The 16,237-nt window shown below is 42.8% G+C and overlaps 1 protein-coding gene across 6 annotated transcripts in view; it reads left to right on the top strand.

Annotated features, from left to right (window-relative positions):
- Window positions 1-16,237, top strand: part of ABLIM1 (actin binding LIM protein 1) — a 278,222-nt gene that overhangs the window by 225,127 nt on the left and 36,858 nt on the right. For all 6 annotated transcript variants that reach the window (XR_012077601.1, XR_012077602.1, XR_012077599.1 and 3 more), the window contains exons 7-8: window positions 2,478-2,565; window positions 5,688-5,746. Coding sequence is in view for 1 of the 6 variants with exons in the window: in XM_072971942.1 (XP_072828043.1) it covers window positions 2,478-2,565; window positions 5,688-5,746 (147 nt within the window). In the remaining 5 variants the exon portion in view is untranslated. The remainder of the gene's footprint in view (window positions 1-2,477; window positions 2,566-5,687; window positions 5,747-16,237) is intronic.

Genomic DNA, 16,237 nt, shown 5'->3' with positions numbered 1-16,237 from the left:
GTGTGTGTGTGTATGTGTACAATCAGTCAATGTCTGTCTTTATTGTTTCTAGGCTTTGCCCTGCTTAGGAAAGCCTTCCTACCCCGAGTTTGTTAAAATAATCTCCTATATGTTCTTCTAATATTTTTATGATTTTGTATCTATTTTTGACTTTGTACCTCTCTAGAATTTATTTTTGTATGGGTTGTGAGTTAGGAATCTAGATTTACCTAGTGGAGAACCCATTATTCTCACCGTCAATTGAATAATACATTTTTTTCAACTCATTTGAAAACATCCCCTTTTATCATAATTCTCTTGTGTAAGTATGGCTGTGCACTTGGTTCTTCTCTTCTGTTCCCCTGATTTATTTTCTATTCCTGAACAAACATTAAAACACGTGAATTATTTTAGCCTTAGAAGAACTTTTTAATTGGGAAGGGAAAATCCCCTTTCACTGCTACTCTCTTTTTCAAAAACAGTTTTTTTATTTCCGTGCATTTTTTTCCTCCATGTGAACTTGTAAAATCAGTTTGTCAGGTTCTGTAGAAGAAACTCCTGTGCGTATTTTGATTGCCAATATATTACGTTAATTAGGTTTATTTTAGATAAATTGGCATCTTTACAATATTTAGTTTTCCTATCAGAAATACCATATGTCTCTGTTTAAGTCTTTCATGTCCATCAGTTAAGTTCTACAGTTATCCTTATGTACACTTTGCACTGAAGCATTTATTTGTTGCTATTATTTACAAATGGAATCCTGTTTTCCCATCACACGGACTTAATTTATATTGCTAATAAATAGGGAAACTATTGGGCTTATATATTAATTTTTAATCTAGCTACTTGACTGCACTCTTTTATTAGTGACCTTCATACTTACTTCTTTTCCTTGATCTATTACATTGTCTGAGACTAAAGCAATGTTGAAAAGCATTGGTGAAATTGTCCATCTCTGCCTGGTTCCTGTCTTTAATGGGAATGCTTCTAATGTTCCACCACTGAATATGGTAGATACATTTTATCAGCTTGAAAAAATTTCTTTCTATTTCTAGCTTACTGAGGGGTGTGCTTTTCACTGCAGACAGCACCAGGGGCTTTCATTCTCCCCTACATTTTCCTCGAGAATTCAGAGATTGTCCTAACTGACTAGGACCTCCCAGCATTGACACCCCAGCTGACTCAACATGGTTTAGAACTGAGTAATACTTTCTCTCTTCCTCCTCTCAGTCACATAGGACTCTGGAAGGCTTAAGGGAAGGAGCTGCTTTGTGGTAATATTTCCCTTCACCACCACCACCACATCCTTTAGAGAAAAATAAACAAAAAAAAAAGTACTGTATGGATAAGAGCAAAATTCCGCTTCTGGAATTTTCTGGCAGGCACCACTGAAAAGACTTCATTCCTGGCTTCTACTTTTAAATAACTTCCATTTTTTTCCCACTTGGTTATCTTGAGTAGCTGAACACCATCTCACACTCTAGTTGGCTAAGTGGTTTCATGGTTTCTACAGGAGGGTGTGAGAAAGAAATCACTACCTGACCTCTGATTTCCTGCCAGCCCCGGGTGCAGCCACTTCTAACTCTGGGCTCTCAGCACTGCCTTGCACACAGTTAATGCAAAAGAAATGTTTTCACAGTTGAGTAATGAAATATAATTGCAGAGTACCTTTGATCATTTTTAGGTGATAAGTTTTCTTGCTTGGCTATGAACGAAAAGATCTCGTTCTGTCAAGCGTGCACTTGGAGCATGGCTCTAATGTGACTTGGCACCTGTCTCGAGAATTATCTGTGTGTCCAGTGACATTTTGCTTTGGGGAAGTCAGCACCTGCTGTGATGGCATCTGTCATATTTAAGAATGTGAAATGCTGATGAGTAATGCAGAGCCACCTCAGTAAAATGCCTTCTTTAGAAAACAATTAAAAGGAGACTTTGGCAAAAGATAAATTGTAAGCAGCATAGAGGAGAATTGGGGCTCCTTCCAAGATAAAAAGCAGTCTCTCATCTTGATGTAAGCTGGGAAGATTTTATTATTTTCAGACTGTTTAGCTGAGAAAGCAAGACCCTTCTAAATAAGGAGCCTTTCTTTGTATTGCTGTAGTACAAACCAACACTGGCCTCCAACATCAATTCAGATGTTCATGTGTTTGAGGTGGAGTTTCTTGGGAGATGGAGTGGACTCATCTCAGGCACATGACGTGTAACTGGCAACCAGCCAGGAGCACGCAAGCCAAGAGAGAGCTGGCAGCCAGAAACCCCAAGAGGCAAGGCAGCCCCACACGGCAGGCATGAGTAGCTGGTCTCTGAGCCCCTCCCAGTTCCAGTGGGGGCGGCTTCAGCTTCCAGGGCTGTTGGTATAGGAAGTTTGGTCAGTTGGACAATTATTTTTTCCTGCCGTAGCCTCTTCTCTTTTCCTCTAACTTCCCATGTCCAGAAAAGAGGCTGGGAGCAGTGACCAGGAGTAGGCTAACTATCTCCTACCTCTTCTCCTCCAGGCAGGCGACAAACACTACCACCCCAGCTGTGCACGATGCAGCAGATGCAACCAGATGTTCACAGAAGGAGAGGAAATGTATCTTCAAGGTAAGGTGGACTCAAGAACCCAGTAAGTTCTTCCCACCTGGAGAAAGAAAGCCTTGCTGTAGTTTGTTTGTTTTTAGAGGAGGCATTTCATTAGCTACAAGGCTACCCAGAGCCAAGATGAATGTAGCCAAATGTTACCGCATCAGTTAGTGTTAATCAGCCAAGCATTTGACATGCTGGCAGTGAGCCTCTGAGGCTGTTAACAAATGAATGTGCTGCTTCTGGAATGAATGAATTGGACTTGATGTTTGGGGCTGTGGAGGTGTAAGGCAAGACTGAAAATCAGCTATTCCTCTCCTGACCCCACCCTCAACCCCCTGGGAATATGCTTGGGAAACAAAAGATAAAAAGAGGAAAAGCATTTCTAGAAATGCTACACAATGGATGGCTACTTTGTCTTTTCTCACTTCACTATCCTGGGGGAAGGATTTTTTTGCAGGGAGGAAGGTGGGGTGTACCTCCCAGGCTGCTCTTACCCAGGCTTGCAGGAAGAAAAAAAATCTCATTTTTGGTGAATTGCATAACAGATGTATTTCATCCCACTAAGATGGTATAACTGTCGTATTGAAAGAATGAGAGACAGAAAGTGAGAGAGAACACACTCAAAGTCCCTGAAAGAGAAATTGAGAAGTTTCTGGTGCCAAGGAAGTGCTCATTACCAGAGGGCTGGGTTTTTGTTTTGTTTTTTTTCTTTTTTATGAAAAATAATTTTGAGAAATTTTCCTAGTGTACGAGTGTCATTAGTTTTTATCTCCTTCTCTAAAATTCTGAAGATGCCCAGAGAGCTTGAGGGGAGGGTTCTCCCCCAGTCAAACAGCACCATCTGTGCAAGCATTTTACTATTTTTAGCAGGAAAAGGAGTCATTAAATAGACAAGGGCTTATCAGTAAAAGTAGCAAGATCCGTAAGAGCTATTGCTTGTTCATTTTTGCTAATTACTGGGTCTCATCGGCCTTGGCGTGCCATTTCTTCATCTCTCTCTGCATGTAACACTGTGTGTAGTTTTAATGCATGGTTTGCTTTGCTCTGTTTTGTTTTTACGCAACTAAGAAAAGTCTCCAGAAAGAATTAAGTATTAGAGCAAAGCTTTGGCTGCTCTTCCCTTAAAAATGCTATCTCTATGAGACACTGACAACCCAAACATCCTTTTCGCTTTAGAATGATCTCTCTGAAAAAGTATAATTAAAAATATCACTGAATTTTAAAAGCCCCCGAGAAAGGCAAGTGACAAGCACCAAGTCCGTGGTCTCACGTGGGCTTCACATGACATATTTCCCCGAGGACAGTCTGTGAATCCGTGGGAGCAAGAGGCAGGTGTCACTTTCCATTTTCAGCACGGAGCAGATTGATTCTTCATTTGGTCTCCAGGCTCTGTTTTAGGTTTGAGTGCTTCAGTGACAGCCCTCAAAATCCAAGACCCACGAGTGCATATCACCCGTGCGTCTGCTGAGAGCCAAGGCTCAAGGCTCTGGGTGCGGCTCTGCATGGTCATGTGGTTCTGGAAGCCGAGCAGAGTGATCTCAGGCTGCGCACAGCACGGCACGTTCATACGACAAGTAAACGGCTCTCAGTTAAGATGGGCTGCAGTCAGATTTCAGGGATTGTTGTAAATCCCTTCTGGAATTAGGCTTCGGCATTCTCCACCTGCCCTCGGCATGTCTTTGAAGAATGAGCAGCTTCATCTTCCCCAGCATCAGGTGTCCTCTCTGGGTCACGTTCCCCGTGCGCCTGACCTCAGGAGAACAGTGTGATGCCATGTGCACACACGGGATTCTGGGCCAGGACTCCTGCTGCATAGAACCTCCACAGCACAGGCTGCCCCTGGGCCCAGCCCCGGCCCCCGGCTCTGGGCTCTCCACATTAAGAGGATGTCCTGTGCTTTGTCGCCAGCCCCAGAATAAATGTTAGTGCTGAACAGACTGTGTGCCTGTCTGGTTTTTGTTTGTTTGATTTTTTTTTTTTGGCCCGGAGTTAAGCAAAACAGAAATGATTGTTAAATAGGGATTAAAGTATTATTCTGATATAAACTGTATTTTCCTAGTCATCAATTTAATAGTAGTTTAGCTCAGTTGGTATAAAATAATTCGAGAGTTATTTTAATTTGATAGCTTTCTGAGTACACACAGATTGCTGCTTGAAGAGAGAAAGATTTCAACAGTGAAATGCAGGGAGTCTAATATGCATACTGAGACTCTTATTAAATTTACATCATTCGCTGATGGCTTTCAATTTAGTAACTTTATTTGCTCAAGTCTTTTTAAGTGCCCCTTCAAGCTCTTCTGTCCATCCCCACATTTGGACATACCCTTATTGGAACATAGGACATGCATATAGGTCTTATCCATAGTCGTATGACTGCATGTATTATTTATAGAGGCATCTGAAGTCATATAGGCAGGCACTGGATTCCTATAAGAGCTTTCTGTTGAGTATAAGTGTTTCGCTTAGTTCTGTGCTACTGGTACCCTCCAGGAAGGTGCTTTACAGTCCTAGAGTGAGGCATTAGTCCAGGAACACAAAATGATGATTAAGTAGTTAACTTCACTAGTTTAAAACTGAAGACTTTTTAGAAGTTAATTAAAAGGTTAAAAGTTAAAGGAAACTTTTGAATTTCGAACGTAACTTTCAACCTTTCTGCCAGTTGGATTGATTTCCCGTATCTGTGTACATGACTATGGATAATTGGATCAACAAAAAAAATCCAGTGAGGTTTGCTTCTGGATGTAGCCGGTCTGGTTTGACTTTATTTCCCTCTAAATTGCTTGGTGGTTTTGGTGTTATTTAAACATGGCTTGTGGCTTGTATTTCTGAAATTAAACGCAGCTGTTAGTAAGCACGCAGACATTACTTTTAAAAGATAATGATATGGTTTTTAAAAATCACCACCACCCAGTCGAGAATTAAATGTCTCTTTCATCAGAGCATTCCTGTGCCCAGTTAGTGGTCTCTGTGGTCTAGGATTATGAGTTTTATAGAACAAGCTCAGACAAGATGAGGGAAACTGACCTGGAGGTGGAGTTGTGATGATTCATTTGGGCACAGGCCATTCTCAGAGGTTCTGATTACTAGGACTGTGGCTTCTTTCTATTTCCTTAATTCTTAGCTGTGCATTGTCTTTCCAGGTTCTACCGTTTGGCACCCCGACTGTAAGCAATCCACCAAGACGGAGGAAAAGCTGCGGGTAAGGAAGCCATTCGAGCTGTGATGCCTGATGCTTGGGACTGGAGTTTGGATGAAATTCCTTTATGACTTTTTTTTTTTTTGCTCTACAGCAGACCAAGTTGAAAGGCCATTTGGCCAGAAAAGGAGGTTCTCTCCTACCTTAAATTGATTGTGGGTTTTGTTCCAAATGCTCGTGTTGGACAAAATAAGCCTTGCCTCTTGAGTCAGGTTCTTAGGAAAGCATTCAAAGGAGAAGTCAGACTTTACAAGTGTTTCATCAAATTCTAGGTCCAACGTCTGGTGACCTCCTCACCAGGCTTTTTTGGGCTTAGTCCAAAAATGCACCACTCCAACCCAACCTCTGCAGCCATGGCTCAACTCTTGCTACATTTTACTAGCCGCTCAAGTCCAAATTGCCCAAGTGGCCTCCATCTCCAAAAGCTGTTGATTTGTCAGATAAAACCTTTGGGGACAATCAGGATGAGCCCAGATGTGACAACACGAACAAGTGTTCTTGATTGTTTCTGTCACTTAACCCTTAAGTAGCACCAGAATGATTCCATAAACCATCCTAGAACATTGAGCACATGGGCAAAAGTTCTCTCTCACTTGTACAGCCTTCTGTACAATACTCAGACCACCTCCAGATGACAGTATTTTATTTGTTTCAGAGGCAAAGAGCTGTACACAGTTGGAGGGCCATGATCATAATCTCTATCTTACTCAGATGCCCCCAGTTTCTCACCTGGGAGTATTTTTTAGAGCAGTAATCAGACTGGACTCCAGTCCACTGTCCCTAAGATAGTTTAACTATCTTAGTGGGACCCTTGGAAAAAACTGGAGTTCGACTTCTCCACCTTAGGGAGTAGAGTGTCTCAGGGAAAAGAATGGCCTGGACTTATTTTGGAAGCCAGACCCTAGAATGTAGTATCATTTCATCTTGATGGAGCTATGTATGTAATCCCCAGCAGTGCACAGATGGTCCATCAGTGTGACCTAGCCACTAAGGTGTCACTGCTGAAGGAGTGACTTGGCGTCAGAGAAATGATTATCAGCAAGACCCAACTTTTTTTCTTTGGCCTGCCACCCTGGGAATGTCAGCTCTTATTTTCATTTTCCACTATCTTCCCTTTATTCTCTTCAATGAAGCCCATGTCTGCCTGGGAGCTTTATTTTTCTTTTGCTTTTTTTCTTTTTCCCTCCCCTTCATTTATAAGATCAGAGGGAGATATTTTGCCATTCAGATAATTTAGAAACTTGTCCCTTGCCTGTGACCCTGAATAAAAGGACTTGTCTTAGAATTCACAATTAATGTGAGCATATTTTAAGTAGAGGGGGAAGAAAATCACTTTTTCTCAAACTAATTGATTAAAGACCAAACTGGAGAGGAATTTGCCACCAGTATTAGAATGATTTGGTCCTTGTTTCAACGTACACCTTCAGCTTGTGTGTGTGTACTTAACTCTCTAGCCCATCAACCAGGAACGGTCACCAGAGTCTGGGATTTGAGAGAATCCATGGATGCTTTGAAAATGGGGTATCATTGGTGAGGGGAGGGGTATAGCTCAGTGCTAGAGTGTGGGCTTAGCATGCAAGAGGTCCTGGATTCAATCCCCAGTACTTCTGTTAAAACAGGAAATAAATTAAAAAAAAAATACCTCCCCCCAAAATTAAAAAAATTTTTTTAAAGATTAAAAATAGAAAATGGGTATCATTATAAAATACTAGAACATTAAAGATAGTGCATATTCTCACTTGTGTTATAAGAATGTAAAATTCACATCAGAACTTGTGGATGCTGCACCCAAACCACCCAGCTGGCTAGCGGTTTGCACTGCCTCTGCAGTATTGCCTTCAGTTTTTTGAATAATCATTTTTACTTCATCCCTGATGAAGTCTTTTGGGAGACGAGAAGAATGCTAACCAGGCCAGACTGAATAGACCATGTCTTTTCTCTATAAGGACTGCTTGAATTTGCAGGTTGTGTTACTAAAATGATTTTTTTTTTAATATCAACACTGTTGATCGCATCTTGATGGAACTGTTTTGGATAAGCTTACAAAAACAACTAGTGAAATACTTCTACTCATTCTGGCCAAGAGGAGCTGTTGTTTTTTTTCTTCCTTTAATGAAACTTTCCAGAGAATTCCAAAGCTCTTCTCCTAAAGCCAGCACTTACCACTCAGGGGGTTAGGCCAGCCTCTGCTCCCTCACCCAGCAGTAAGGAGGACCATGCATCTCTGCAGGGAAGAGGTTCTGATGCGCCCCAAGTGGGGTACATGCTGACGTTGGTGGGGCTTAAAAAGGGGTAGATTTTGAAGAAGGGAGTAGATCTTGTGATCTCTTAAGGGTGTGTCTACAGATCTCAGTCTTGAGCCAAGATCTCCAGGCTGTCACATTAGTGCAGTTACCATAGCAAAATGAAAATGTTTTAAGAATCTTTCAGTAACCCCACTGAGTAATCCACATTCTCAGCATCTCAAGAACTTGTAGGGCGTTTCTAACAACAGATTTTTAAGAACAGTGGTTGCAGTGGCTTCTTACCCTTCATATATAAGAATGTCTAAGCCAAAATAAATGGAAAGGAATGATAAGGGGTTGGAACATAGGAAAATATACTGCAACTTGAAGACCAGTTACTCTGCTTTTCAACATGGACCACAAAATATACACACAAACATACACATAGACGTCAACTCAAGTGATAGCACTTGTTGCTTACTATCAAATTAGTTTTCCTAAGGGTCTTTGCTTTTTTTTAATAGTGTTCCTGAATTGAGGCTATTTGTTTGTTTATTTCATTCTTCCCTTTTTCATGTTTCATGGCAGCCACCATACATTCGTCGCTCTCCATCTGCTTTCTTTTATCCCAAAAGTCTGATTCGACGCACAGGACGGTCCCCGTCTCTGCAGGTTGGAGCTGCGTCTGAGCGGAGGCTGGAGCCACCGTCCTGGGCCCCAGGCTTCTGTTGCTTTTCCTCCCTGTGCTGCTTCCCCCGCATAACTCTCAGCTCCCGCAGAGGCAGATGCTGCATCTCACCCCACGGAGTGCATCTCACACTCTGATTCCGGCTGTTTTCTTCTCTGGACAATGTTTTCCTTTAGAGCAGCGGCTAAAGCATTGTCTTCAGTGCAATGAGCAGCCAGCACATTAGAAGCTACCCTTTTGGTCGTGTGTTCACACCTTTGTTTGCTGAACACGTATTTGCCAAGCATCTGGGTATAGTCAGGAAGAAAAGACAGGTACATGGTTATAACATGATACAGAAACGTACCACAGGATATGGATCGGGAAGGTCAGGGAATGTCAGGTGAGGGAAAGGAGCCCGAGGGACACTTCCTGGGAGGAGTGGTCTTTGAGTTGCATTTTGGAGACTGTGTGAGATTTGAACATGTAGAGATGATGAGAAAGGGGTGGGCCTGGTGATGAGAGCTGGGGAAACGCCACATTTGAGGAGGGAGGGGTTTGGCTCAAGGAAGGAGTAGCAAAGTGGGAAAGGAAACAAACAAGACCAGGTCCTGCTCTGCAGAGACCGGGGGATTTACATAGATGCCTGTCGGCTCTCCCGAAGAATTCCCATGAAGTAGCTCACCTTTCCCACCTTAAAGATGAAGAGACCGAGACCCATCGTAGTTAACTAACTTCCCCAGAGTTAGCAGCAGTAACGTTGAAACCATCACTCAGGTTTTTTCCTTGTTCTACAAGGAGAGAGTGAGAGAGAAATCTGGGAAGACAAAAAAAAGAGGAGAGCACGGAAGACTGGCGAGTCCGACGGTGCATCAGGCAGAGATGGTGTTTAAGGGCGGCGCCCCCTGCCCAGAGCATCCTACAGGAGCAGGGAGGGGACTCGGTCAGCTCTCCAGATGAGCAGCGAGGCAGGAGACTGTATTCCTTGCACACGCTTGACGTTCTTTCAGCGTTTCTTAGAATCAGTTGAAGCCTTGGCCCTTGAAATTACGAGTGACTTCACAATCCTGTCTTTGTCCAGATGAAACCCATTTTGTAGGGTCTGTTGACAACTCAGGGTTGCAACACAGCTCTTTAGTCTGGGCTTTGTGCCTCGGCCTGTTGCCTGTGCCAGGCTGCACTGCGGCCGAGAAGAGTTTGGGTTTGGATCTACTTACATTAAACCTTCTCTTTCTTTAAATGACTTGGAAGATATTTAGAAGTACAGAGATTCAGAGTAGAAAGAAACCTTTTAGACACCAACCTGCTAACTTTTCTCATCTGTAGAATGAAGTCGGCCCAACGCTATGCAGATTATGAGCAGCAAGACTTAACTGCAGACTCCAGGGCTGGGGTGCATTGCATTGGCCTGTGACGCTGGATGGATTACATCCAACGTGTATTTGTCAGATAATCTTCCTCTATCTTAAAATTGGGGGGCAGGGTTTCACATACACTGAACTCATAATGTCATGAATCCGAGAAACAGCCAAAGATCATCCCCACTGCAAATCAGTGCTCAGAATTAGTGCCTACTTGGCAAGAAGGTGCTTTTTCTATAGCTTTTGGGGTTTTTTCTCCCAAAAGTACACTTTATAACTCAAATAGTGTTCTATTTACTAGCCTAAGACTATCGCCAAGTAATTCATTTTCACAACTTGAGAAAAATACCATCATCAAGTGTGAAATTTTTGGGTTTGCTCCAGATCATTAAGTATAAGAGATGTAAAGCATCTTGAGAAGTGATGGGTTGGTGGAGGAAAGACAGAGAGAGAGGTCTGTTTTTAAAAACCTCTTTCTTCCTACCCTGTTGTTCAAAAGAGGCATCTGATTCCCATTATCCAGCCTTAAATATCAGTGAAGTCAACCGTAGCCCCATCACAGAAAAGCATAAACAGCTTGGGCCCTGGCAGAGAAAATGGGCCCTTTGACAAGGCCTCCCTTCACCCATTGGCCATTAAGGAGCAGTTCACCAGAGCCTTTGAGAAGCCTGAAAATGCCAAAGCAATTCTCAGGTCACCCGGACGTTTTGATCTTCTAAACGCTGTGGCTTACACAGCAGCTCACCATCTCAGCAGATCAGGTTGGTGAAAACACCTTTAGTTGTTAGCTAAACTGTACTCCTTGCAGGGACATTCAGCACTCCGTGCCCCAGAAATAAGCCTGGCTCTGTTGTGGAGGAAAGTCATTTTATTATTTTTATTCTGAAATCCCCCGCTTCTTTCCTCTTGATGAATTTTAGGTAAAAGAAGATGATGAAAATATAATTACCTAAGAAAAACACACTATGATTTTGCTTACTCAGAGGAGTTTTAGAGGAATAGTAAATTTTGTCTGTAGGTAAAAGTCAGTACTAAGCATTTGTAATTCCTTGTGGTAATTCACCAGAGACAAAGCACATGATATTCCCAGGACCGCGTTTGTAACAATTGAGTGGATCACTTGCTTTCATTCTAAAAAAGGGCTTCTCTGCTGTGCCTTTGGAAGCTAAAGCATGAATGACTGCCATTCAAAATGGGCATGAGATTTTTTTTTCTTCTGAAACTAACATTCACTGTATTGTAACGTATGCACTTGCAAACCTGTCATATACCAAACACTGTGTGTATATTTCTACAAAGGAGCTAATTAGAGGCTTTAAAGGCTTTAAGTGTGTCTAGAACAAGGAAATAGTGTTGTTGGTTATTGTTTTATTAATGTTGCCACCATACATACTGCTTTTTTCCCCCAGCTTTTGCTTTGTCTGGATAGTTTATTCTTTTTGATGTGTCTTTACAATTCATCAGAACATACAGGTGTTCAGATTTATACTTTAAGGACAGAGAGGCCTCTTGGCCATGGTAGAGGCAGTTGTGCAACGTGCCCGGAGAAGGGGATGTGTGCCGGTGAGCCCTTCCTGCTTCCTCGCAAACACAAATTTCTTTTTCTAAAGGGAATTCCTTTCCTGACTTAGCAGTGAACACTTAATATATGCAGATTTTAAGAGTATTCCTTCTTCTGCAGCTATTATCACCACCTTGTCTAGTGAACTTCAACAGAAACCCAAGGCAGGTACTGTCCCGCCTTAGCAGCACTTCGTATAAGGTGTCAATCACCTTATATCAGTAGTTGTCCCATATGTGTTCATCCGATCTCTCCGGTCTGGTTGCCAGTTGCCTGTAGTTTCTCTCCCTTCTTAGAGCATGGCTTTGGATGAATGCAAATTAGATGAGCATAGTTGTTGCATCCCTGTTCCTGCTGAGTGGGGGGAGGGCAGGGACAGCAGAGAGCTCTCCCACAGTTTCCTGCTAAGAAGGGACCAGGCGTGCGAGGTGGCCCATAAGTGAAAATAAATGGAAAATGTCATTTCCCTGCTTAATCTCCAGGCAGAGCTCTGGTAAGTGTTTTTAATGGTCAGTATCTGAAAAACGATGAGAACTGGGGTGGAAATATAAAAAATTCTCTTCCATGTAATTTACCTTCTGTGATTGTGCCTTCGGAATTGACAAAAGTTGTAGGACAGATGGACGAAGACCAGGCATAGGGGGAAATGTCAAGTGAAAGGTAGTCAGAGGGATTTTTACAAAGATTTCGTAGAGAAAACAAAGAGATGTGCATTTTCAAGCATCTACTGTTAGTGGTCAGATGCCATTTTTTCTTTTTCCTGTTGAAATGAACAACTGGTCTTCTGGTGAGATCTCTCTTTGTTGATTTTTTTTTTCCTTTGAGAAAAATAAAAAGCCTCTTTGGAGTCAAAAGTAAGTATATGAAGATGTGCTGGAGAAATAAATGTAGATGGAGACCCCTTCTTCACGCGAGATTGAGTGAGGACCACCACATACAACTAGAAGCTTCTTACTGAAGGGGCCTTTCCTCTTGTTGCCAAAACAAGGATTAACTTATTTGCCTAATCTTGTTGGCAGAATACTTTGAGAGATCACAGCCAGTCTAAAACCCTTCCTATGTCTACCTTGTTTTTTCCACCCTTCCTCCTACTCTTTTTTTTTTTTCCCCAAAGATGGCATCAAAAGAAAGAATTGAATTTTTCCAACTGTGCTTTCAAGTTGTTTTTTTCTGTAAGGCATGAAAGAAAGAGGGATTAAAGGAGAGTAAATAAATTGTATCTGCTTTAACAGGTCCTTGTTTCCTTTTCTGTGTACAGCAGAGGTGAGCATACCTCTGGGGATAAATATTTGAAATTATCTTCATTTATAATATAGGCAAGAGGATAATTTTGTTCATCGTAACTCTTGTAGAGAATGCCAGAAACAAAGGCTATGGACCTCTTTGGGTTATTGACTTAATTTGGTGAGTCAGTGTTGTTTACTTGGCTGTTTGAACGGTTCGAAATAGTAATTTGGGTTAAATAATTGCCCCTAAGGCTCATGTGGAAACATAGGTCATCTGTAACTTTGTAACAACCCAAAGAGGTGACACTAGAATTAAGTTAATGATAAACAAGAAGCTGTCAGTGGGATTGGAAGCAGGGGAAACATGTCAGTAAGTTGTTGGTTTTGAGGTGAAGGTGAGCTTTAGTTTGAGTGAGTGGATCTGAGCTGCTATGTTGGAAGACAGCTTTGTGCCTTTTGAAGATGAAAGCCATCAGAGACCCTCAGCAGGTTATGTTTTAATTAGGGGGAAAATACAGCTAGAAGGAGAAAAGGGGTCCTTTTAGTAATGCAGAAGGCGTTCATTGAAAATTCAGCATGTTTATTTCCTCTCATTTTAAAATACTTCTCTCAAATTACATTTGCATTTGGTCTTGAACCATTTGGATTACTTTTGTCCTATGATGTAATACTAGGATTTGGCTTTTTTTTTTTAATTAACCCCTTAAAACACATTGAAAAAATAAAATTCACCATGTTTAGAATTCTACATGGTTAGAACTGAAATTCTAAATATTTAAGATGAAAACTTCAACAGTAATAGTCTCGTTTTTAGAAGTAATGTTATTATCTTCATAAGGGAGAGATCTCTACCCTCTGCTGGTTGAGCAAATACACTGTGCAAGCCAGGAGGGGCTGTGGCCAAAAGCAGGCGATTTGTGTGTGCCGTTTAAGCTTAGAGCACAGTTCAAGAGTCAGCAAAGCAGAGCTGCTGTGGCAGCTAAGACAGGCCTGTGCAAGCTCTTTGCCATCTGGCGTGGAAGGGCGTTAGTGACTAGAGCCCAGATGCGAGCAGGAAGTGACCGTCCGGGGAGGATACAGAGTCCCTTCCTGGAGTTCCCCAGAAGGGGAAGGACAGCTCTCAGCTCCAGGTGCGTCTGCTGCCCCACATGCAGAGATAATTAATGTCTCTGAGTTCCGATGGGAAGGTGTCCAAGGGTGGTAGGTACAGAGAACTCTAGGGGAGTCCCGTCTACAGGGCTCACATCTGAAAGGACTATCCTGTTGTGCAGAGCCAGACAGAGGCAGCGCTGGCCTTCGTTATAGGAGATGAACTGGCTAAGAACTCCAGCCTGATGTCAGGTGTCTGGGAAATGCTGGATAGTTGCCATGTGCCAGGCAAGGTGCTTGAAGCTTTATGCGTAGCATCTCATTTATCCCTATGAAGTAGGTGCCAGAAATACCACCTCCTCCATTCTATAAGGAGAGAAGTTGAAGCTCAAGGGAGTTAAAAGGGGGAAAAGAGAGAGAGAGAGAGAGAGGAAAGAAAAGGACAAGAGACACTCATGTAATGTCACACAACTAGTAGAGCCAGTGTGTGAACCAGGGTACTGGACTCCAGAGCCAGCCTTTTAACCCCACTGGGTTAACACCACTAGATTATACTAGACAGAGTTATGTGTTATCCCACTATTTTATTTTAAACAAATAATGGCCAAAGTAAGCAAATAGGCAAGCAAGAAGGTAACCCAACCCATAAACAAGATGCCTGCGGAAGTAAACTTTACAGTAAGGTTAGGAGGTCAGAAGAAAACGAAGGCAAATGGTGGCAGATGCAGTGAGAGAGAGAGCAGATTCCAAATCTCTGAGAGACAGCTGGAGCATTCCTCTAAGACGCTAAGTTGACTGAAGGTACACCTGGCACAGGGAGCTCTCTGACAAGGGCTAGAGCAGCCACGGACTTGGTGAACGTCAGCTTGACTTTGAAAACTGACTATGAATCTCTGAAATCTTTATTTTGGAATCAAAGAACTCAGGGCAGGTGTATGCAAATTGGAGGTGATTCCAATATGAGATCTGAGAATCTTTGAAGAATTAATCGGACTTGACGAGAATTCAGATCATCGGAGAACTCTTAAAACCTTTAGTGCAACAATATTAACAGAGTAAATGAGCAAGATAAATGCTTCTGAGAAAGCCTGTGTAACTCACAGAGCACTGTGCAGTGAAGAAGGAAGGGAGAGAGAGAGAGAGAGAGACAGCTGGGACAGGCTAGTTCAGCCAGGAGACGTTTTCCCTCTGTTGTCATCCCTGGAAGGGAGCAGGAGAGACCCCTTCTTGACACATGCTCGCATTCTCCAGTAACTGTGTCCCTATCAGTGTGCACAGGACACGCGAGCACAAAACACTTCAGAGCCATCCCCAGGTGCATCATTACAGCAAAGACAGAATGTATCCCTGACCCACATTTGGCAAAAATAAGGATGAGTAACATGGGAGAGACCCCAAAGCTCAGAGTGCATTTAGGCTATTCCCACAGTGTCCTTGCTGCTTGTTAATGAAAACAAGGCTTTGTCATAGCAACGCCAGCAACCGAAGACGTCTGACTGTCCTGGGGTACACCCTGTCCTACCCCACCCACCCCAGCACTGAGCTGTTGCAGGCTTCTGATAAGCTGGTGGCAGTAAAACCATTTTCAGTTAGCAGGCACTCTTTTCCACCAGTTCATCTCAATATTTTTCTCTTGCTTTCACTTCATTTGTCCCAAAGCTATGTTGATGAGAAATAAATGATCACACTCGCCTGACAATGTGGGCAAACAATTTAGTGCCGGGACAAAGAGCTTGGGCTCTGCCTCCTGACTGTCCGGCTTCAAATCCTGACCCTCGCCTACCTGTACGTGACTCTCCCCAGATCCATAAAATAGGATTGGTAGCAGAACCTACTTCATGGGGTTATTGAAAGAATTAAATCCGATCATTCCTGGGAAGTGCTCAGCACAGGGCCTGCCACGTGAGAAGTGGGCAGTTCATGTTAGGTGCTATTCATCTTCTCATGACATCTCTTTTAGGAGGGCTGCGTGGTGATGGTGTCAGTTCTCTTGTTTTGATTGGGAAATGGATTGAGAAGTCGGACTTTTTGAGTAGTGTTGTTATGTGACGCCTTTCTTTTGCATTGTACTCAGATTTGGTAATTTTCTCATTCTGAGATATGCCTGTGATTGGAAGACTGTCACTCTAGGAGGAAACTGCTTGTATGTGGCGGGTCTTGGAGAGGAGGGCCAGACATGTGGAGTGTGAGTTCTCCAACCCCTTCCACCCTCGTATCTCAAAGATAGCAGGGACACTGGTGAGAACAATTGATCACAGCCTTCCAGCAAATTCTTACTGTCAGAGTGAGTCTCATCACTGCCTGACCCGAGTTGGCCAGACGGGTTTGCTTTCATTGTTTCCGATGTGAGTTACAAAGTGATGCC

Source organism: Vicugna pacos, chromosome 11 (genome assembly GCF_048564905.1).
Source record: "Vicugna pacos chromosome 11, VicPac4, whole genome shotgun sequence".
NCBI classification, from domain to species: domain Eukaryota; kingdom Metazoa; phylum Chordata; class Mammalia; order Artiodactyla; family Camelidae; genus Vicugna; species Vicugna pacos.
This window is presented reverse-complemented; position numbering and strand designations above follow the sequence as displayed.